The sequence below is a fragment of the Stegodyphus dumicola genome, chromosome 10 (assembly GCF_044657685.1).
Source record: "Stegodyphus dumicola isolate Sdum_Otavi_A_Nest chromosome 10, ASM4465768v1".
Classification (NCBI taxonomy): Eukaryota; Metazoa; Arthropoda; class Arachnida; order Araneae; family Eresidae; genus Stegodyphus; species Stegodyphus dumicola.
The window spans coordinates 22,599,994-22,624,316 of record NC_140777.1 but is presented as its reverse complement, the minus strand read 5'-3'; the positions used below and the strand labels follow the sequence as shown (position 1 = coordinate 22,624,316).

The 24,323-nt window shown below is 32.6% G+C and overlaps 1 protein-coding gene across 4 annotated transcripts in view; it reads left to right on the top strand.

The window, feature by feature from the left end:
- LOC118204960 (intraflagellar transport protein 81 homolog) overlaps positions 1 to 24,323 on the top strand; it is a 77,633-nt gene that overhangs the window by 37,880 nt on the left and 15,430 nt on the right. For all 4 annotated transcript variants that reach the window (XM_085824774.1, XM_085824775.1, XM_085824776.1 and 1 more), the window contains 4 exons: positions 12,152 to 12,315; positions 17,558 to 17,653; positions 18,119 to 18,262; positions 20,856 to 21,005. In XM_085824774.1, coding sequence (XP_085680900.1) covers positions 12,152 to 12,315; positions 17,558 to 17,653; positions 18,119 to 18,262; positions 20,856 to 21,005 — 554 coding nt within the window. The remainder of the gene's footprint in view (positions 1 to 12,151; positions 12,316 to 17,557; positions 17,654 to 18,118; positions 18,263 to 20,855; positions 21,006 to 24,323) is intronic.

Genomic DNA, 24,323 nt, shown 5'->3' with positions numbered 1-24,323 from the left:
CATTGACACTAGCTTGGAATTTTCTAATTTTATTTGCATGAACATGTTTGATCTTTCCATCAGGTAGTTTTACTTTATAGGAATGAGGTGGGCAATGATTCACGATTTCTCCTGGACCAGTCCATCGTGCATAGAGCTTGTTATTTGAATCTGGTATGAGTAAATAAACTTGTTCTCCGATTCTGAAATTTTTTGGTATTGATCTCCGATTAAAGTAGTCAGCATATTTTTGTTGTTTATCACTTGCAATTAAATTGGCTTGTTCGGCTACTTGTTCTAACCTTATTTTTAAAAGCTGTAAGTAATCCACTGCCGATTCACTTAGATTAGGTGGTATAGGTATTTCTCCTGACCATGAAGACTTCAGTACTGCTAAAGGACCTCTTGGTTGTCTTCCATACATCAGCTGAAATGGTGAGACACCCGTGGTGCAGTTTGGTACTTCTCTGTATGCAAAGAGGATGTATGGGATGTGCTTATCCCAATTCGAAGGATCAGTCCTGATGACATGATGTAACATTTGCTTGAAGGACTTGTTCCATCTTTCTACTAATCCATTTGAAGCACTGTAAGCAGGTGTAGAGAACCTAGGGTGAGAACCTAGTCTTTTCTGGAATTCTTTAGTTAATTTTGAAACAAAGTTACTTCCGTTGTCACTAGCTATTGTATTAGGGATTCCTGTTCTCATGAAAATCTCCAAAAGCGCGTCACAAGTGGCTTTTGCTGTCAAGCTTCTCAGTGGAATGGCTTCTGGCCATCGGGAATGTTGATCTACCAGACATAACACATATTTATGTTTCCTAGCAGAGGGAGGTTCAATAGGTCCAATAACGTCGATGTTAACTGTTTCGAAAGGTAATCCTGGCCTTCTGACCGGTGTGATGGGAATCTTGTCAGATCGCTTTTCTGGACTTTTCAACTGACAATCTTTGCACGTTTTACAAATGTTTCAACATCTTGTGCTAATCCAGGCCAATAAAATGAATATCGTATTCGCTCCTTTGTTTTTCTTATTCCAAGATGTGCGCCGAAAATGGAACTATGTGCTAATTCTAACACTTGTGCGCTAGCTTCCATGCTTCTCTCAGCGACGGACAGTTAACTTGCTCTTCGCGTAGGCGTTCAGCAGACGATAAGTCTGAGTTTACATAAACACTCGCCTTCTCCCCTTCCTCCTCTTCGTTTTTCTCCTCCATAAGCATTAGCGGGGGGGAGGGGGAATCGACGCTGTCGTTTGACTGTGCATTGGCGAATAAACTTCGAGCGTTTTCGCTTCCGTAATTATTTCTTTCTGCGTTTGGTTCTTCTGCCGCATGATTAATCAACAGTTCGTATATTTCTGGAGTTATTAGGCAATGCACATTTAGCTTATCAGTCACTGAAATTAATGTATTCACAAAATTAAATATATTGCTTCCATGATCTTTATGGTAAATAGGTACACGGCAAACTTTTGCTTCAATTGGTTGTCCGAAAGCAGGTGTTAGCAATATTTTACCTCCTTCTCTCTCCTCTAAATTTGGAATGAGCGATGAATGTACGATCGTTATCTGCGTTCCAGAGTCTACGATAGCTTCGATTTTCTCAGAGTTAATACAAATATCTACTTTTTGCAGTGGTTGAACGATGCGTTTTGCGAATTCAGATCGTAGATGTGATGAGTCTACTTTAGCTACGATGGCTTCTTCTTTTGATGTTCTGTTTGAATTTTTTTGAGTTTTGGAATCATCCTTTCCCTTCTTATTTACTGCAGTTCCGTTCTTTCTTCTTTTGTCTGGGCAATCGCTTGCGATGTGTTGATAATTTCCACAAATATAACATTCTTTTCTTCTCGCGTGAGATCTTTCGTGTTTTGGATATTCTTTTCTCATGGAATATATTTGTCTTGTGCACATGTTGTATCCAGGAATCTCGGCGATCGCTTAATTCTATTTCGAACTTCATCGAAAGATTTTCCTTTGGCCGTGAAATAAATATCACATTCTGTAGCTAATTCTTGAGGCTTCAGCCATTTATTTCCTTGGCGTATTGCGACGTGTGCGGCTGTTTCTTCATCTAAAGCTTGGAATAATTTATCCGAAATAATTAGCTCCTTGAGTGTTTCAGAATCCTTTACTTCTCTTGACTAGCAGTAATAGTCCCATGTAGCTGTTAGTCTTGAAGCGAACTGGATATGCGTTTCGCCGGAATAACGTTTAGTTTTTCTGAAGTTTTCTAAACAGGTTTGAGGAGTAGGTTGATATTCCTTCAGAACAAGAGTTTTCACTTTTTCATAATTTTGCAGATCTTCCTCCATTATATAAACAAGAACATTTGAAGCTTTTTTTCCAATTAATTTCAATAATATTTCTGATTTGTATTCTTCGGGAACCTTCTTGTGCTTAAATGCTCTTTCGATAGAATCGAAAAATATATTCCATTCTTCTGCTCTCTTCGGTACTGGTATAGTCAGTGTTTCTACTCCTTTGATCAGCTTGTCCAGGGAAATTTCGGTTTCTCGTTCTGTGTTTTGGATTAAAGGTGTTGGACTTCTACTTCCTTCATTTTGAGTTGCTCGAATCTTCGCTAGTTCTATTTCGTGTTCTCTTTCTGTTCTTATTCTTTCTTCTTCCATTTGCATTCTTTCCATTTCTTCTTTTCTTTTTCTATTCTCCACTGTAGTAATCAGAATTTCTTTCACGAAATCAGCATCTTCGATGTATTCCTTGCTATTCTGGAGTTTGTGTTTCAGTTCTAGCAGCTTCAAATCTGGGGATGCTTCTTCGCCAATTTCCAATAAAACTGTTACTAAATCCTCTTTCTTTGCGTTTTTGAACATTTTCTTCTATTTTCCTTTAGAATCAAGCCTTTTAAACTCTCGATTAAATAATTCTCATACTTTTACTCCTTTTTGCAAATGCACACTTCTTTCGTTAGTTAGGCTTAACTTTACGCCATTTCCGTTTTCAACGCTCTAAGCTTCTAACCGCTCTGGTTCTCGTAAGAGAGCGTGTTGTGATGACTTCGTGGTTTAACAAGGCACCATTTAGCAAGACGAAAAAAACATTTATTAAATATATGATTCAAAGCATAATATAATAGTTACTCAAAGCAGTACGTCGCTCCTACCGCATAGTACAATATACTACCTTCCTGCTCCGAGGCTAACATGCAACTCTTAATAAATACATTAACCCTTCTCAGAGAAGAGCTACCTGCGCCAAGCATGCTCTGTTGATCGCCAAACAGTCGCCAGATATCACACTCTCCACCTAAGCACACAATAGTTACACATACCAACCTTCTAAGATACTCCCTAATTCAAATTCTTAAATTCTCCATGAGCTAATAAACATGAAAATTAACTGGAGTGCTAATGGAGAGCTCTACAAAACACATTCATATAATAGTAAATTTTCCCCACATTCGGGCTTTTAAAACATGCAAGCTTTCGCTCGGAAACGCATGATTTGATTTGACTAAAATTTCCTAACTTCAAGATTTTCATTTGCGTACATTTATTTTTAGATACATTAACTTTTAAGTATATTCACTTTTAAACACATCAGCTCTTAAACATATTTCGAGACTTTTTGCACTGCATAATTATTCTCTAATTTCTTTGGAATTTAAACATGCATTTACAGTATAATTTACCTTAGCAGAATAGATATTTTCACATTTTACAATCACATACTTTTAGCATACTAGAGGAAAAATTACTTTTATTCTCGCCAAAAGGGCGAACCTAAAACAAATTTTCATTAACAAGTACTAATACGAAACTGCTTGTATCCGGCCAGAACTTTTTGTGTGTTACCATAAATAGTCTTTCAACAAACAAAACATTAACTACTCGTTCTTTGCATTGTGATAAGGGGGAATAAGGGTTCTTTGTGTAGGATGAGTTTTCAGAATGCAATAATTTTTATATCGTCTAAATTCTGTGCCTTTGTTAATGATTCCGGTTGCAGCCTCGAAGGTCTAGTGGACAAAGAGGTAAAAGAAGTCTTTTCATCAGGGTCAGGATATGGACACTTTGTTATGTATGAGTAAAAGAATCATTCCCACCCCTCCGGGAGGCATATTTCACAAGTGCACATCTGTGTAGCCACCGAGGGAGTGGCTTCTAGGATGGACCAATGAGCATCCAATAATACTGTCATGTTACATGAGCTTTTGCACGCTTTAAGATTTAAGCAAGATGGTTGAAAATATTTTGTCACGCAGTTTTCTGTACAAATTTCTGTACATAATCTATTTCTTCTGAAAAATTTCATTGCGAAGTTAAATCAAATACAAGCAATTGGGAAGATTTCACGACCTGATTGAAAGAATTTGAAATAAATACAAACACATGGTCGATACTCCGAAAAAATATTCATGCGAAATCTTACTTAATAAGTGATAAATAAGACGAAAGAAATATGTAATACCCATCTGATCCCAAATGCTATCTTCACATAAAACTATGCATATGAGAAAAATATTTACATCAGTTATATATGTAAATAGAAGTCAGCACTTTTTATTGCAGTCTATATGAAAAAGATGTTCTACAATAACAGCCAATGCATAATTTTATTCAAAGTTTTATTCATTCATTCCACTAATTTGCATTCGTAATTTACTAATTTGCATTTAGTGTGTTAAATTTCACATTTAATAACTGCTTACTCTTAAATATACTGCCTACACAAGAAATACTCATCAAACAAAATGAATTTATCTATTCACAACGAATATATTCAATTTATTCACATATAACTTTTAATGTTAACAGTGGATATAATCAGATCATACAAAATATGTATTCTGAATCTTACACTCAATAAGAAATAAAAATAAAAATAAAAAAATATACACATATTCGTGTGTATATTTCTCTTAATTCACATTTATTAGTAAATGCATAATAATCGAGGCTAATTGTAGTCTGAGTAATTTTCTGGATGTAAAGAGCGATAATATACCGCGAACATCAATCCAAATATCAATGAATGATAAAAATCGCGAAAGTGAAATGTCAGCGATTAATTAAACTCATAAAATGAAAGCACTATGAGATTTTCTACTATTTCGCAATACATTTATAACTGCGAAACAAATGCAAATCAAAACGTAAACAACATACGTTCACACGCACGAAGATTCAGCGTCACAAGAGAAAGAAGCTCATTTGTCCATTTTCGAAACCCCTCCCTCAGTGGCTACGCTGATGTGCACTTGTGAAATATGCCTCCGGGAGTTAAGCGCAAGTAAACACAGGGGCATATATAAGGTGGTTTCCTGAAGAGAGGGAACAACTTTTCCTGTTTGGAGCTATCGGCATATTGGCCGGCTAGAACGATCATTCCTCGTTTATAATGCTAGAGCATTTTTCCTGCAACAAAATTCTGAAATTACGGGACTAAATATATCCAAGTCCAATATTGTCAAGATATAATTAAGACACAATAACACGCCGAATAAATACTAATTCAGAAGTCAAACAACAAAAGTCAGCGTTATATTTACAAAATTTTCACAGGACTAGTTTCGATGGTTTTACCGAACCACCATCCTCAGCTGCAAAACCGCAAATGAACAAGATAGGAAATAATGATTAGATAAGATAAGAAAGCCTGTACAAGAATAAGCGGCACTTGCTGACATAATTTACAGGACCTGACATAGGCAGTTACTACTTTCTGTAGTTGCGGAAAATACACTGCCTTGTGCACCCTACGTACCGTTTTTCTTACCCCAAGATAGCCAGCTGTCGGGGCGTCATGCAGTTCTTGAAAAATGCTTAGCCGTAGTGCGGCTGCGATGACTGGCCTAAATTCGAAGTTTTCATTCGTCGACTTAAAATAAAACAGCACAATCTCGTAATTTTGGGCTCTACTTCTAATTGCGGCAAGGTCCGGATGTTCGAAATTATCTGGATCCTTTAAATAAGCATACATATTACCGAATTCTGGATCCTTTATCGACTCAGAAATGATAGTTTCTCGGGAATCTAAAACTTTAGACGTCAAAATAGCACATTTTACTTGATCCCTGTTTTCGTCGATCTTGATTCTTGACAGCGCGTCGGCCACGATATTCTCTTTTCCTGGAGTATGCTTAATTATGAAGTTGTACTCTTGTAACATCTGATTAGTCCAAGACAAAGAACGTTAATGTAAAGAAGGAAAGGCTCCATAGACGTAATGTAAACTAGTTTGTCTTCTACGCCGCTAGAAAGAAGAGGGAAAATTCGCCAAGGGATTTGGCGACGGAACCTGTTGGCGAGAATTTCCCCCTTTGTGATGTACCGGACCTGGCCGAGATTTTCTTCCTCCGCCACGTGTACAGGAAATTGAGGAACACGGTTTAAGATGTATAAGAAAATTAGGTGAAATTTCACTTTCATTGGCTGTTGAACTTGCATTATCCATATCGAAGTTTGATGTCTGATTTTATATTCGTCAATATGGAGGAAAAAATGGAGTCACACAGCTTTAAACTCTTGATAAACGTGACCGTCGAACCTGTTCGAACTTCGACATCAGCTTCAAGCTTTGGCGCTTTTTGGCGACAGATATTTCACGCATGCGCAGCTGTTTCTCTTTTCGTTTGAAGGGAGCCACTCCTGCTGCTGCGAAGTTTTCCTTCTTAACAATACATATTCTTTGGTCTAGGAGTTAAATTCTTTTCCGAATATAGTCTTACGGCCGCATGGTCTGAATATACAGTGATGGGTGCTTTTCCGAAATATACTCGGAACTTCTGAACTGCCATTCAAACGGCTAATGTTTCTTGTTCGGTCGCGGTTTAATTACGTTGTGTGGTGTTTAGAGTTTTACTAAAAATGCCGGGAGATGCTGATTTTGCATCAACAGCGCACCCATGGCATAATCTAAGGCGTCAGCCGCAATCTCTAAATTATCATCTCCCTCCGGAAACTTTAACAGCGGTGCGTTAATTAAAGCTGATTTCAATTGTTCAAAGGCTGTGTTTGCCTCAGCTGTCCACGCAAACTTTGATTTCTTGCGGTTTAACACTAGCAAAGGTTCAACAATATTAGGGAAGTTTTGAATAAATGAAAGATAGTAAGAGCATAATCCAAGAAAAAATGACAGCTTCTTTGCCGTATTTGGCGGAGGATAATTTTTAATAGCTTTAATTTTAGAATCCTCAGTTTCGATATCTTTAGCTGAAGTTTTGTACCTTAGATATCGTAATTCTTTCGTTGCGAACTTTTTTTGCATTTTGATGCATTTACGGTTAATCTCGCTTCCTTCAATAATGAAAAAACTTCGTGGTGGTCTTTTATATGTTCGTCAATGTTATCGATTGTTATGATGACATCATCTGAATAAGTTAAAGTGGATTTCCCGAGGGCAGGACGTAAAATAATGTCCATGGCACGTTGAAAAGTTGAGGGTGTCCCGCAAAGCCCGAAAGGCATGCGTAAAACCGCATAGTGCCTGATTTTTGTGATAAAGGCAGTTTTATTTACGTCTTCAGGTTTTATGGCTATTTGAAAATAGCCTGAAGTAAGATTGAGAGTGGTCATAAATTTTGCAGATCTTATTTTCCTAATTATCTCCTCAATCACCGGTAAAGGGTAAACCGGAAATTTAGTTAAACTATTGAGTTTTCTGTAATCAATAACCAGATATAGATCAAGAGATATGCTTTTGGATCCGTTTGGAGCAAATTGTTCTTTTTCCTGCAGAGCACAACAGGGCTTGCATATTTACTATTTATGGGAGTTATTTTATAATTTTATTTTTTAGCATCTCCTGTATATGGTACTCAATGATGGCCTCTTTCTCCTTATCGTACCTATATGGTTTCACTTTACAAGATTCAGTTGATTTTAATTCGATAGAATGAGTTATCTGGGTATTCTCTGGCTTATCAGAAAATAATGAAGAAATTTACTTTCAATTTCTTTCAGCTTGGCTCTTTCATTTTGCTTTAAATGCTGGAATCGATTTCTGGAACTTTTTCAGCAGCTTCCACCACCCTTGACTTCATGTCTAATGTAATTGAGTTACTCGAAAAATCAATTCTGGCGTTTACCGCCCTCAGAAGGTGAGTTCCCAGAATTACTTTATTCTGCATATTTTTCACCACGTAAAATAGTATTTTAAGATTTTCATCTTTAACCTGCACGTTAAGTGATAGTTTACCGATGCATTCGCGCACTTTCCCTTGAGCGGCTATTATTTCCGTCGTATTCTTTTTAAATAACCTAACTTTTCTAAAATTTCTATAATCAAAATTTAGGTTTAGAAAGTTCCCTTCAGCTCCGGTGTCCACGAATGCTTCTGCGTGTACATTATTCAAAAGAACCTGTATTACAGGTAATTGGCAATTTTTCACAACCACAGTATTTAAATACATTTTAGAGGGATTTTCGATGCCGAAGGGGTCTGGACCCTCTCAAATTATCAGGCTCCTCTATTCGTTTAAAGGCGTTTTTACTCTTGATGTTTTCTGGGTACGCTGGCGGGTTTTGGCTTTATCCTTATCATTCTTGCTCGTTGACGGCTTAGCTGAGAACCGTATTCCCCCGTAGTATTTATTTTTTTCCGCGGATGGCTGTTTGGAGAACTGCTGATTAGATCTCTGGTGCCGGAAATCTTGATTCTTCTGCTATCCGCCGATTCTGAAACTTTACAGCTAACTGGAATAATTCTTCCAGCGTCTGAGGATTTCGTAGCTCCACGAAGTCTTGAACGAAGGGTAATAATCGTGGCAATATGATTTCGATAACTTCGCTGAAGGTTTTCCTACCGTACAGCATGTTCACTAGCTTGACTTTCGCAGGATAAACTCGATAAGTTCTTCAACCCTCCATTGATAAAAACTGTATAATTCGGCTTCAAGCTTGGCACGGTCTTTAACTATCGAGAACGCTTTTAGGAGTGCCTCTTTGAAATTCTCGAAAGTATAGGTGAGTGATCCAACTTCGCCGAGTAGGAATTTCACAATTCCATTCCACCACGCCTGTGGCTGTCCTCGATGGGCACTCGAAGCCATAGCTACTTTCTGCCTTTCCGCTACCGGATGCAATTGGAAGTTAATGTCAAGGGCTTCCAGAGATGAGGTGATGGAGTTTTTGCTGCTGGTTTAATTGTCGCCCTCATTGTCTGTGTTAGGAAGCCAAATCCGTCAAGAGGGTTTGTCACCATTGTGTCTGCCACTTCGGAGCCTTGTGGAGATACTTCTTCGTTGGCCATCAGGTTTGCGTATTAATTCGGGCGCCAATGTAGGGTCTAATAGAGAAACTTGTGTCTGAGAACTGGAGTAGCAGGAAAATACACAAGGGAAGGGTTAAAGTACCCTTTATTAACTCTTTAAAATTAACAATGTGTCAACTCGACGCTAACAAGCTTCGCCTCTGCTTGGCGGTAACTGAAAAATCAAGTAACTAAACTAAAAATTGGAAGATATTAACAAACGATAGAACTAAAGTACAGGGCTCAGAGAGATACGTAACTTAAACTCCCTTCGAAGCTAGTGGTAGCAAAGAAATGCAATTAAGGCATTTGAACCAGAAATAAGCAAACGTATCTACGGCAGAGGTTGCAGCTAGATACTAACTTTCTCTCTAAAAACTCCTACCGAAATTCGACTTTTAAATACTTCCTTCAAAGTACAAAATCTGCATTCATTCACGCGCGCTACAACATTTACCTATTCTGACAATGACAATTAGGAGAATGATAGCTTATAGAAAAGTCTGAACTTAAAACTTTAAATTTTTAGTTAAAATAAATATAAATCTCTACACCCTAATACATGTGCGTGGCTCACAATCTCACAAACCGACTCGACTAGCTACATCTTTTCGACTAAATTAGTAATTAATAGTGTATGGCGGTAGGACGCACGACGGTAGGCCTAGACATGCACGACACACGATAATCTTTCTGAAGCCGCGTAAATAACGAGACAAGGCCCCTCTGGTGCCGAGGCAGTGGGCCCTGGCCCATTTGGCTCATACCTTAAAACGTAGCTGATATCATATAAAATGAACTTAATATATTTATTATGTTTATTCTTTAATCTCTGAAACACATTTTCCATAACTGAGGTTAAACTTGCTAATCTATAATATTTTTAGATATCAAAAGTTGTCACATTCATTCCAAAACATGGAAAAAATTCTAAATGGTTATATAATTAGATGTTTTTAATCTTTATTTTCATATTTTACTTGCCGTCTTTTACTCCAATGCCATTCTTTATTGATAGGAATGTTTCCCTTTATAAATATATAACAGCATATTATATATTTAAAAAAAGAATTATGAAAATTGTATATATATATATACATATATAATATTGTTAGCATTAAATTTTTAAACATTTTTAATGTGTCATTAGATTCTGTACAAAAACTAACTCATGCTGGTTTTGGACAATGGTCTTCATTAGTATATTTATTCCTTTTTATATTGGTTAACTAATACTCTAATTAAAATATCTATGATATACTACTAGGCTGCCACTTGTACCTAAACAAAATTAATAAAAAAGGATGCTCAATCATATCAATCATCAAAATTTCAGGGGTTTTCTCCACCTGTTGTTAACTCATTATTTCATTTGATCATAATTTCAATAGTTCAGTTTTCATAATTTCAGTTTCAGTAAAAAATTAAATTAATAAAAAAATAAAAGAAGTGATACAAGTATATTCATGCATTTAAACGGAAAAATACACACAGTATGTCAGAAAATGGTTTAGAGATAATAGATTTACAATCAGTTTTAGTCACAAATGATGATGCATTTAGTACATTTTACAAGTCAAATACTATTGTGTGTTATATTATAGTTTAAGATCAAGATTTTAAAATATATGTTTCAATAATTATTTCAGTAATTATTTAATATACAATCTTCTGTTTTTAGTTGATTATTTATATTTTAGATGACAGTACAAAAATAGGTTGTTATTTTGATAATTTCTTTTTATGACCATTTTATCATACATTCGTGTTTAAAAATAGCATTTTAGTGCTACAGAAATAAATAGCTAACTGAAAGCAACACATCACATACAACATGATTACCAATAGTTTAGTAGCTCTTAGTAAAATTTGCCAATAGTTCTTCAAAGTACATATATACTAGAACATATTACAGTCAAAAGTCATTAATCCGGACTCGTCGGGACATCGACGATTCCGGATTATCGATTGTTCCGGATTATAGATCATCAGTTTAAATCTCGTAAGATGGCATGCAGAAATTCTAAAATTAAAAATATGAAACCGTAATTTATGAAATAAAGAACAATTATGATCTAAAGGGTATCAAAATTTAGAAAAAAAAAAGCTTAATATTTATTTGTTTACTTTATTAAACATTTCTTTCAATGTAAGTTGTTTAAGTTGCTTCGTTTTATGAGATAATACATTCTCTTTAATTCTATAAACAGACATAATTTCTTGTTCAGTTACAAAGTTCCGCTGTTCAAGTCCCGTAATTGCTGTGCCGAGAATACCGACTAACTTGTCAATCGAAATTTTTTCGTTTTCACTAACCTCTCTGTCACCTTCTTCATGTCTTTATCCATTTTTGATGCAATTCCACTTTTTGTTTGATGGACATCGGAACATACTTTCGTTTTGTAGATCCTTTGGGAGCTCCAGTATCGGAAATTCTATTTGACATAATCGAAAGTTCAAGTTTACTTTTATAAAATTGCTCTTACAGTCTGCAAAAAATAATAAGCCGGAAATAATTTGAAGATTAAGGAACAACGCAATCATCAACATTAACTGAAATAGATAATTTTAGCATATACCGTCCGTTATACATAAAACGCGCACGCGAAAACGTATTTTGCGCTTGCGCACACACATATGCGCAGTCGTAAAGGTCTTACGCGCACGCCGTAAATGCCTGTGCGCATGTGTCAACGCGGCGCATGCGCAGAAAATTTTTAGCTTTGAAGTTCGGATTATAGATCATTCCGGATTATGGGTGTCCGAATTAACGACTTTTTACTGTATTACCAAGGTATATATAATGCTGTTTAAATACATATGTGTAAATTAGCTTATTTTTTATACTTTTGTGTATAAATTTATAGCTTCAAAAATTTACATCATATTATTTTTAAACTTATTTAAAGAATTTGATAAATATTGCTTTAAAAATTTCCATATTTTCATTACAGCTTTAGTTCAAAAACTGGAAGAGAGCATAAAAGTAAACTCTTATTTGGTAAAAGAGAAGTTGCCAAAAGAAATGGCATCTCAGAGGAAATATATTTCAGATCTTCAAAAAATAGTTTCACAGCCTGCCTTGAGTCATGCCGATTTGGAACAAATAAACAAAAAGGTAATTTATGGCAAGAAACAAAATAGGAAACACTCTTGAATGAAAATATGATGCTATATTACAAGTTCTATCTGCTGCAGAATATTTTAATAATGTTTTTAAAACAGCACTGCGATTTTCTTGCTACCATAGAAATGTTCATCAAAATTAAAGGATGTTGACAGTAAAAACACTTCATTTTATGTATTTAAAACCAGTTGTAAAAAAGCATTATTTAACATAAATTAACATGGTAGTCAGCTGATTAATCTGAAAGTATTGAATTTAAAATCAAATGTATCAAAATTAAAAAAAAATAAATAATAATAATTCTCTCTTTTTGAATTTAATTTTTCTTTAATATTGTGTATGGTCACCTCTGACAGAAATGCAAACCTCAGATATTGATGCAAGAACGCATTTAGCATGATGCAGCATGCTTAATTCACAGGACATCTCACATACGCTTACAAATGCTTAAAACACAACACATCTCACACATGCTCAGTTGCGTTCAGATCTGATGAGTAAGCTGAGAAATCCATTTGAATGATAGCTTCTGTTTTTAAGTACCGTGACAAAGATACTTATGGGGATGAGCACTGTCATCTCTTAGCAAAACATTCGGGCCAGCAGCACCCTTAAGCACCATTGCATGGGGTCTCAAGATTTTGTCCTCATATCTGTGACTGTTTTAAGAACCTCCATAAAATATGCAGCGTAATGCAGCTATTTCTTGAGCATTGCATCCCAAACCATGGAACTCCTTTATGGAAAAGGAATCTTTCATGGACAAGGGAAGAAAGTTGAGTTTTGTTCATTCTGTGTAGATCAAAACAGGTCCATAATAATCAAAGTTCAGACTATATTTAGATTCATTAGCAAACAGTACTCAATTCCATTCATCTTGGCGCCATTGAACATGATTATTACACTACCTTAAATGTTCCCCTTTGGAAGATAGAGTGGGTCACAAAACATTGGTTTTCTTGCATAAAGTCCAACTTTGTGAAGCTTCTATGCAGTAATAGCATGGCTGGTGAGTTCTAATGGAAGCCTGAAGTTCTAAACCCAAAGTTCGGCAGTTTTTCATGGATTCGTGTAGCTGACAGTGACCAAAAATGATCTTTGGCTACAGTTGTTACTTTAAGTTACCTCGTTCAGGCTGCCTACTAACCAATCCATTGCTAATAGAGCATCATTCGAGCACGTTAAGTTCGACTGGGACAGAATCTTTGTATACAGAGAATGCATATTATCCTCCTTTGAAATCGATCATCATGTTGGACATAGTCAACAACAGTCAACCAAACAACAGTCATGTGACTATGAAATCAGCTGATAAAGAAGGGAACGACTAACGGCCAGGAGCAGTTTTTCATCGTACCTCTCCACAGGAAGAGAGCCATATTGTGCGCATGGCATTGATTCCTCGCACTGCCACATTCCAGTGGAGTAGCGAGCATAACTGGCGCCCCGCTTACCCGAAAAAAACACAGTGATATGATGAAAATCTTGTTTGGAGACCATTTGGCGCCCCTCTGCGAGCGGCTCCCGGGGCGCATATTTCACAAGTGCACATCAGCGTAGCCACTGAGGGAGGAGTTTCGAAAATGGACCAATGAGCTACCATTGCTCTTGTGACGCTAAATCTTCGTGCATGTGAGCGTGTGCTGTTTACGTTTTAATTTGCATTTGTTTCGCAGTTATAAATATATGGCGTAATAGTAGAAATCTTGTAGTGCTTTCGTTTTTTTGAGTTTAATTAATCGCTGGCATTTTCCTTTCGCGATTTTTATCACGCATTAATATTTGGATTGATGTTCACGGAATATTATGTGCATTAAGAGAATTCAAGTGTATATTTTTTTAATTGAGCTGACAATGACTGGGTTTGCAATGAATGTAGTGTTTTCTTATTTCAGTGCTTGCATTCTTTTGATTTTTAAAGTGTAAGATTCAGAATACATATGATCTGATTATATCTATTGCTAATATTAAAAATTATATGTAAATAAATTGAATATATTCGTTGTGAGTAAGATAAATTCACTCTGTTTGATGAGTATTATTTCTTGTCTAGACAGTACATTTAACAGCCAGTTATTAAATGAGAAATTTAACACACTAAATGTATACGAATGCAAATTAGTAAAGTTCGCTTTGAGTAAAATTCTGCATTGGTTATTATAATAGAACATCTTTTTCATATAGACTGCAATAAAAAGTGCTGACTTCTATTTACATATATAACAGGTGTAAATATTTTTCTCATACGCATAGATTTATGTAAAGATTGCATTTGGGCTCAGATGTTTGTCACATATTTCTTTCTTCATCTTATTTACCACTTATAAAGTAATATTTCAGATCGATATTTTTGCGAAGTGTCCAACATGTGTTTGTATTTATTTCAATTAGGTAGTGAAATCTTCATAATTGCCTATATTTGATCTAACTTCGCAATGAAAGGTTTCAGAAGCAATCGACGATGCTTTAATTATTTTGTACAGAAAATTGCGTGGCAGAATATTTTCAACCATCTTGCTTAAATCTTAAAGCACGCGAAAGGTCATGTGACATGACAGAAACATCATTGGATGCTCATTGGTCCATCCTAGAAGCCACTCCCTCGGTGGCTACACAGATGTGCACTTTTGAAATATGCTCCCGGGGCATCATACACCCCCTTGCCCCACCCCTCGTTACGCCACTGCCACATTCGCGACCATATCACAACGAATGCAGTCTGTAACACAACAATCGATGTCATCTGCACTTGCTCTGAAAGACGAAGATGGACATTCAAATCAATGACATTGTGTTTTCGGACGAATCACGCTTCTGCGTACATCACCACGATGATCGGCTTAGAGTTTGGTGAGGAAGCGCGACTGTTGTGTTAGGCATCGTCATTATGGTCCTACACTCTATGTTGTGGGGTGATATTAGATTCCACTGCCGCACGCCCTAGAAAGCATTATCGGTACACTTAATCAGCCGGTTCTTTTTCCGTACCGTCAAGAGATTACCTGCAGCCACATTTAAATAAGACAGTGCGCCACCACACATTGCACTGTTTTTTCTTAGTCCACCATATTACATTTTTACCGTGATCTGTCCGTTCTCCAGATCTATCGCTTATCAAACATGTATGTTCAATAGCTGGATAACGCCTTAGCCGGCATGCTGCACCCGCAGGTGTAACAAATGAACTTTGACTACGTGTGAGAGCAGTATGAGCTGCCATTCTCCAACAACACACCCAATCGTTGGCGCGGTGTGTAGCAGCGGTTACTGACAAATGTGAAGGCAACACTCGTTACTGATTTTCTGGTCTTGCTCACCTCAAATAATTAACATCACTGATACTTACCATTGATCCTATGTGTAATCTCTGAAATAAATTTGACGTTGGTATCTCTTTTCTTTCTTCATCTTGCATTTTGGATGGCCAGCAGTGTATTTATTATAATTTTACTTTGAAATTATTATGTATCATTACAATTTTACTTTGAAATAACTTGTGTTAAATTAGTAATGAATTACTAATTTAGTAGAACAGTTAAGTTGAAGTTTTTCATGTAAAACCTTTTAAGGAGAAGTATCAGAAATAGGTAATTCAATAAAATTTTACTTTATGACAAATATTGTCAATAAGCAATTAAATGGTTTAATAAAATTGTATTCTAGATTATGTTAGGTATCATTAGTAAAAGATTTGATGATATGTATTGTATTGCATGATAGAATATCATATACTGATGATGCATTTGATTTTTTTGGGGGGGAGGAGGAGTCAAAAATGTTTCTTTGGATTATTTTCCTTTGTTTTTTATTACTTTTCAACTCATAAAAAGTAATTTTTTTCTCCTCGAATATGAAAAAACTGTCAATATCATATGAAAGGAAGAAAAAAAATTCTTGGAACCTTTATTGATAAAGATGTATTGAATTAAATTTTTCTGGCTTTGAGAGGCGAAGTGAAATGGGTTAAAATAATAAGGATAGCAATATAAATTCTAGTGAAAAGGAAAATAAAACTATATTTGAACACTGGACATAGAAGCATTACAATAAATTCCAACATAGAACTTATACTATTACCAAACACTGCATGTTCGCAAAAGTTACTTGCATCTTGAAGATCTTTTTTTCTCATCTTGAAGGCGTAATGCAAAACAATTTTTCATCAATCACTAAAGATTAAAATAAATGTAGGTCACAAAATTCAATTTTATTGTGAAATATATTGCTTGTTTAAAGGTTAACTAAAAAATGATATATTAAATTTGATGCTATTCACTTTAAGGTATTTACTATGAGGACTAAGGTATTTACTATTACTTTCAGGTATTTACGATGAGGACACCAAAATTGAAAATACACCCCCAAAAAGTACTCTTATGTTTTCAGACTTAAAATTTGTTTATATACATATAAATACACTATTATAATGCCATAAATTAAAAATGATTTTACAAATGACTTTTTTACTAAAGTAAATAAGCAATATTTCTGAGAAATAATTAAATTATAATTTTCTTATTTTGTGCGTATTTTAATTTTCAAGTACTAATTTTTTTAGGATTCCTCAAAAAAGATATCTTAATTTTAACAAAAATAAAACTAGTCATCAGTATGCATGGATATGTTAAATTATTTATCATATCAAAAATATTTTCAGTTTTGTAAATGAACAGTTTATTTTATAACTGACTTTTAATTATTTTACTGATTTTAAATTCTATTTGAACTTTGCATAATACATTTTTTCTTTCTTTCTTGTAGAACAACAATTTATAACTTTTCGTATATAAGAAATTTTTTATTAAAAATTTAGGATTATGGATGCATAACAAATTTTAACACGTTTTAATGAATAATAATCTGTAGACGATTGCAGAATAAAGAACAGATCATATGCTTGAAAACTGTGTTCAATGCATTAAGAAGACAGGCAGAGAGGCAATGTTTATTGGTTAGATTCTTTTTAACAACTAATAATAAAATGTAATCTATAATATAAGATCCAGAAATATTATATTTGCTTCCACTTTTTCTCTGTTAATAGATTTTTATTAATCTTCAGAAATCACTCTTATCCATTTGACTAATTTTATATACATATATATCAAGAAATTTTTATAGATATTTTAACTTACTGAAAAAATTATCTGTTTGCTATAAAAGTTAACTCTGTTTGCCATTTTGATAAAAAATATTTGTGAATTTCTGAATACTTTATTTTCTGCCTTCACAGATTCAAGAAGTTAATAATGAAATACATGAGTTCATTGAAAATCGTATGAGAAACAATAATCCAATTGATGATAAATTATCACTTTTTAGACAACAGGTAAAATAAATATTTTAATTTTTTTACTTGTCATAAAATTTGTTTATTTTTATTATAAATGCATAATTTTTTATTTATGAAATTGTTTAGATAATACTTTGTACCATATAATACTTTAATTTAGATTTAGCAATACTGTTTTATTATAATTTTTAATAAATATGGTAAATTTCAACAGATACTAATTTTGATAAATGTCATTGAAGCAAGCCTTCTTAAATCTTACATAAAATTCAACCCTTGTTTTGTTTTTATTTTAGAGAAATGTTTACAAGCATTATTTACAAGATTTTTTTTAATAAATGCTATAGTTTTTTTTTTTTTTTTTTTTTTTTTTAAAATTCTGCAAACATTTCTCAAAAATCAATGCAAAATTACTGAATTTTTCCTAAAGACTTCATCTTTATCTTCATCTTTAAAGATGCTTATTTTATTAATCACTATAATTAAGGTTTGAATTTACAGGTATCAATCTTAGCACATAAAAAAGAGAGAGCTGCAGAAGATCTTAATTCAGCTCGAGCACAGCTAGTAGAATTGCAAGCGCAGTTGGAAACCAGGAAATCAGACAACAAAGGTTCTGAAGGAGAATATCTTAAAGGAGATGAAGTACACATTATGTTTCCTTATTAAAAAAAAATATCTAATACTGTTTTGGGGCAAATTATAATAATGTATTTACTTCATGTACAATGCAAATGAGATTTACTTTCCTCTGAGTGCTTCACAAAGGCAGAATGTTTCCCATTAAATAGAGGGTCCTATATTTTGACTTCGTAAATTAGGGATTTCTAATTCTTAATATAAATAATGACCTATATATATGGTATTGAAATGTATTTTTTTAATTAATAACTTTTGTAATTGCTTAAAACGATTCTGAAAATTAAATGACCTTGGTTAGTAACAACCATAATTTTCAAATATTGATATTTTATTTCATATTATTACAATTATTTAAATAAAAAATGTCATCCCCTCTTAATAGCTGCAACTGAGTCTGTTACTTTAGTACATGAACTTCACAGTCATTTTCTTCTGCCAACTTGCCTGATAATTGTGCGACAGCTGCAGCAGAGCATGAGAGAGTCCTGCAATTGTTTTTTTCCGACTTCATTTCCATTTACTGTGTTTCACGGCATGAAAGGTGCATAAGTGAAGGCTGTCTTGAACTACATTCTCAAATGAGGTGGAAAAAATACATACAGTGATGAAGATATGTGTTACAGTCAGAAAGGAGGAGGATGTGAAAGACCTTGACAATTTTAAAGTAATGGGCTGTAACTATAGAATATAAAAGTTCAAACTGGAAGTTTTTCACAAATTGTATAAATGTTAAGTGTTCAAAAGGCAAATTACAGTCCTAAATTTTAAATCTCAAAATTTCTTTGGAGGGGGAAGAAGCACTATAGTGTCAAATTTAAGCTAGTTATTTATCTGGTTATTCTGAATTTATTTAGCTGGGCCATATAAATTAAGAAAGCTTACTGTGATAAGTTTCAAAGCTTAAAACAGATAGTTAATTTTATTAAAATACAAGAAGTTGAGCAAAAGTATGAGTTACCATTATTTTGCTTTGTTTGATAAATAGTATAGATTTTCATATGAAATCTATACTATTTATCAAATTAAATTTCAGGTTAAAAAATTAGGAATAGGGGGAAAAAGGGGGGAAGAAGAGAAACTAAAATACAAATATTTTATTTCTGTAAACTAGGAATCTTAAACTGAATTTTCAGTTCACTTATAAAAATGTGGATACCTTAAATTTGTATTTGTATTCAATGGAAAATTCATTTTATGCTAAGATTAACATAAAATGGTTGGATGATAATATTATGAAAAATATATATTATTCTGCCTACCAATAACAAATGTGTTCATATTCATTAAAAAATATACCATTTTTGAGCTTTATACTAGTATTGTACTATGTATATGTGAGCTTTATACTATGTATAGTTATTGTGGTACATGTTTAATATTTAAGCATTACCTAACAGATACAATGTTTTAATTATTTTTTTGTTTAATTTTATAATTAAATAAAAATTAATTATTATTTAAATGACTGTGTGTATCACTATGATATGGTTTCACAGATGAGCTCTGTATCATGGTAATAATACTTTTTTTTTTTTTTTTAAGTTCAAGATGTATATTTTATTTATTTGCATTATGGTGCATTTTGTGCATAAAGCGCATTATGTTTACTTACCAAAATATTCTAAATTTAAGCATTTATACATAGAACACTGATAGCATTTTTGTTTTATATATTATTTTTAACTGTATGTTCCTATATACAGTGAATTCAGACATTACTAAAAGAAATATTGGATATGATTTCATAGTATAGAGTATTTCATACACAAACATGTAAACAGCAGTTAAATTAAAATAATTACTAAAATTATAAAAATGATAATCAAACATTTCAAGTACTCATTTTACAGTAAATTTTAACAAAAAATAGTTTTTTTCAAAGTATTAAAATTTAAGAGAGTTTTAAAATTGTTTATCCATAGTCTTCTGATTCATTTATTATTTATACCATAAATTTTTAACATTTATCTTCACGTTTTTTTATGATGATTTTCCACATTTGCAGAAAAGCATCATAACTAAACTGTAAACTTTATTTACTATTTTCCTGTGTAGTTTGTCCACATAATTATGACATATTATTATGTTAATCATAAAACATACATTAAAACAGTTCTATGGGTCTAATTAAATTTGCATGATGAACTGTTAAACTTTATTGTTTTTTACCAATTATTTAAAATTTAAAATTATTCTTCTGTTAAGATTTAAATCCGGTTCTACTATAATACCATAATATTATACTGTACTAATTAAAACACTGATAATTTATCACTTTTTGTGTAAAATCCAGTAAATCCAGCTTTTGACTACTAATATTTGCAATATATCCACATTCCTTCATTTACTTAGCTTTGAAAAATACTCATTTAAAAGCAAAAATTTAGCTTTTCAGTGACTTCAATAATCACAGTAAAAAAATAAAAATAAAAACAGATTTAAACGATACATTTTTATATGTTTTACTAATGCATATATTTAAAATTGTTTGTTAAATTAAATTTTACTATCATTTTATTGACAAATTTTGTAAGCTTTATGCTAAAGAAAAAGAACTGATTTCTGTTATTTAATACTAAATATTTTTTTCATTTAGTTTAAACGCTATGTTAATAAGCTGAGAGGAAAAAGTAATATATACAAGAAGAAACGTCAAGAAATGGCTGAATTGAAAACTGAATGTGGCATCCTATCAAGAACAGTTGACATTTTACAACAAAAAGAATCTGCTGTAACAAAAACTTTGGTGGGTACAATGCAATATAGGCATTATAATAAAACGCGTAGAAAATAAGAGTTTACATTATAACTGTGCACTGCAAAATTTATACTTTAAACCTGCAAACAATTTAATAAGCTTTTAAATTTCCTTTGAAAAAAAAAACTATTTTATTGATAAGAAAGAATTGGTTTTGCTAAAAATTATATTATGCACAAAAATGGCTTTAAAAACTAGATTACAAAATTTATGATTACAATTTTTTAACAGATTTATAATAGTAATTTTTTAAGGGAAGGAACAAAAAAAAAGTTATAGGTAATAAATTGATTTATTTGAAAAAAATTATAGATAATATATTGATAATATGATGTTTTCAATGTACTATTTTTTGCCTTTTCTTCTTCTTCTTCTTCTTTTTTTTTTTTCTTCTTTCTTTTTCTTTTCTTCTCCCCCCCTTTTTTTGTTTTAGTTTTTCTTTTCTTTATTTTTTTCTTAATTCCTCAGTATTTTAATTAACTGTGATACTACTTATTTTATTCATTTATTGTATTACCTTGTTCTAAATGTATAGTGTATAAAAATTTCTCATTCATTTCCACTTTCATTATTTTTTTGGACTTAACAACCAAACTACAAAAAGTTTATTCATATTTTATCTTTTACCACTGTAAAGAAATATAAATAAAATCAGAGAACTTCCAGCATTTTTGACGCCTTATGCAATCATTGCTGTTGCTTTGCTGTTCTGTATAATTTAAAGTTATTAATATTTCAAGCAAAAATGCATCTTTATATAGTTACTCATAACATCTGCAATATATTATGAATGAGCTCTACATGTTTCCCATAAAGTCAAGTCATTGAAGGTGTTATTATCAATAATTTTTAGCAGTATGATTTTCTATCCACAGACATGCAAAGCAATTGAACCTTTTTTTTTACTTAAACATGACCTTAAGTGAGCTTTTATCAGCTTATTTTTTTTACTTGAAGAAACTCCTCTTTGTTGTAGTTATCTGACAGGAATAGTTAAAACAAACTGTGTGTGTGAGCAGGGTATACCTTTGGAAAGTATCTTGTAAAGAGGACATTTAAATGTAAGTAGTGTCTTTCAATATTTTTCACCATTTCAGAAATAAGATTCAGTAAATTTCAAAATTATGTGGCAATCAGATTGGCTACTTAATGTACTCTCACTTATCATTGGTGTAGCATGCTGCAACACCAATGACAAAATTTTTGATATTTTCTTCTAATGGGCTCCCGACAAATTTCTTTACATCATAAAAGAAATAACCAGTATACACTCACCATGTTGAGCTGCTCAGATCTCTGCTTCAACAAAGAAATTGCACAATCTATAAGTGGACTGAAGAAATACTTTCAAAACTTCTTTTTTGATCTGCAGCTGATCAGGATCTACTGAATCTTGTCCGAATGTTCATAACTTAGCATTTCTTTTGTCAAATTTTTTAAACAGTATGGTAACGATTAACAATATTTTTAACGTAGTTTACAGTATGAAAACAAAATCACAGCAGCATGTATGTAAATAAAAAACAATCAAATCACAGCAGCATGTCAGTAAAATTAAGAATACAGATATGTTTTCTAGGACAGACAAAAATAGGTCAACTTGAAAATTTATTAAATTATCCCTAGAAAGGTACTAACAAGAGAGCTAAACTCCGAAAGGTAAAATTATAAAGATAAAAATACTAAACAACACGATATATACTTTTTAAAAATTATTTTCAGCATTCACTTATATATTCTTATACTGCACTGTATTTCATCCAGACGTCCAGACTTTGTTTTGTAATCACATTTAAATACAATATATACTTTTTAAAAATTAGTTTCAGCATTCACTTATATATTCTTATACTGCACTGTATTTCATCCAGACGTCCAGACTTTGTTTTGTAATCACATTTAAAAATATAGTGCTGCCCAATTAACAAATAATTACAATTCAAAGCCATCACTTTGGATGTATGCATAAAATTTCAGGTACAATTTCAAATAAACGATATTTGAAAATATCATGTTAGTGTTTTTTTATAATGATAGAAATAAACTGTGCTTATGTATATATTTGATTTTTTTATAACTTTGGTTTAAAATAATCTATACAGTAAACTGTTGAGTTCCATTCATAATGCATTCTATGAAACTTTACACAACCTGAATTTTATGTAAGTCAAATTTGTAAATTGTTTAAACCTTATTTTATAAGAAACTTCAATATTAGGTATGATGTGTATCTATATAATTATTTGCACATTATTTCATAAATGAAACAATGTGCAGTACTATTTACTTTAATATAAACTATAAAAGTATAAAAAATAGGTACTTATGTATTATCACAATCACCATAGTATAAGTCGCCAAATATTCAGAATGTGTTAAACGGTAACACATAAACTTTCTTCAGGCAGTCATGCTTATGACAATACTTCAAGCAACATTGCCATTTTTGTTATGTATTTCTTTTTATTGTATTACAAATTCCAATGACTTTTATACACAAATCGTGATATTTTCCCCCCTTCAACTCAGTTCTAAAACATCACTTATGGAAATCGCTAGGAACGGAAGAAACTGCGGTAAAATTTCTTTAGAAATGCATTATTTTGAAACAAAATCACTAAAGGGAACAATGATGAGATGCGTTTGGGAGATAATTAGTCCACAATTGCTGAGTTTGTTCAATTCTTTGATCATAATAATTATCCAGTCTTTATGACTTTGAATCCAGGTGTAGATTTTTAGTTGTTTGCAATAAATATCGATGTTGGTAGCCTCTTCACAACCAGCCATTTTGTCAATATTTAATATTTGCTCTGGCAAATATTCGGTCTTCTCAATAATATCTGCTGGAATTTGGAAAAATTTACTCTCTCTCTAGCAGTATCTCTAGCTGCACTTTTTTGTCACATGCATGACTTTGATACTGTCTGTATTTGTAAGTTTCTTGAATCATTTGAATAGTTCAGCACTAGCTTTCAATGCACTATCACATAATGCCGGTCCTCTCTTGTAAAAAAACCTATCCTTCTAGATAATAATAAAAAAAAACTCAATGAAATCCCCTTTTGTTTCAGAACTTCAATGAAACAAAAATTCATCCATCTCTAAAATGTGCCAAGGCTAGTAGTGATTGATTGATATCCCAAGCTATTTAGGCATATTTTTCTTGTCTTCTTACATAAAAATTATTTTCAACTTTTTATTTAAAGAAATTTCCACCTTATTGATGTTATTATTATTACAAGAGCTTACAGTTTTGAATGTCAAATCCATTTTAAGGGTTACTAAATTATGAACACTAATGGT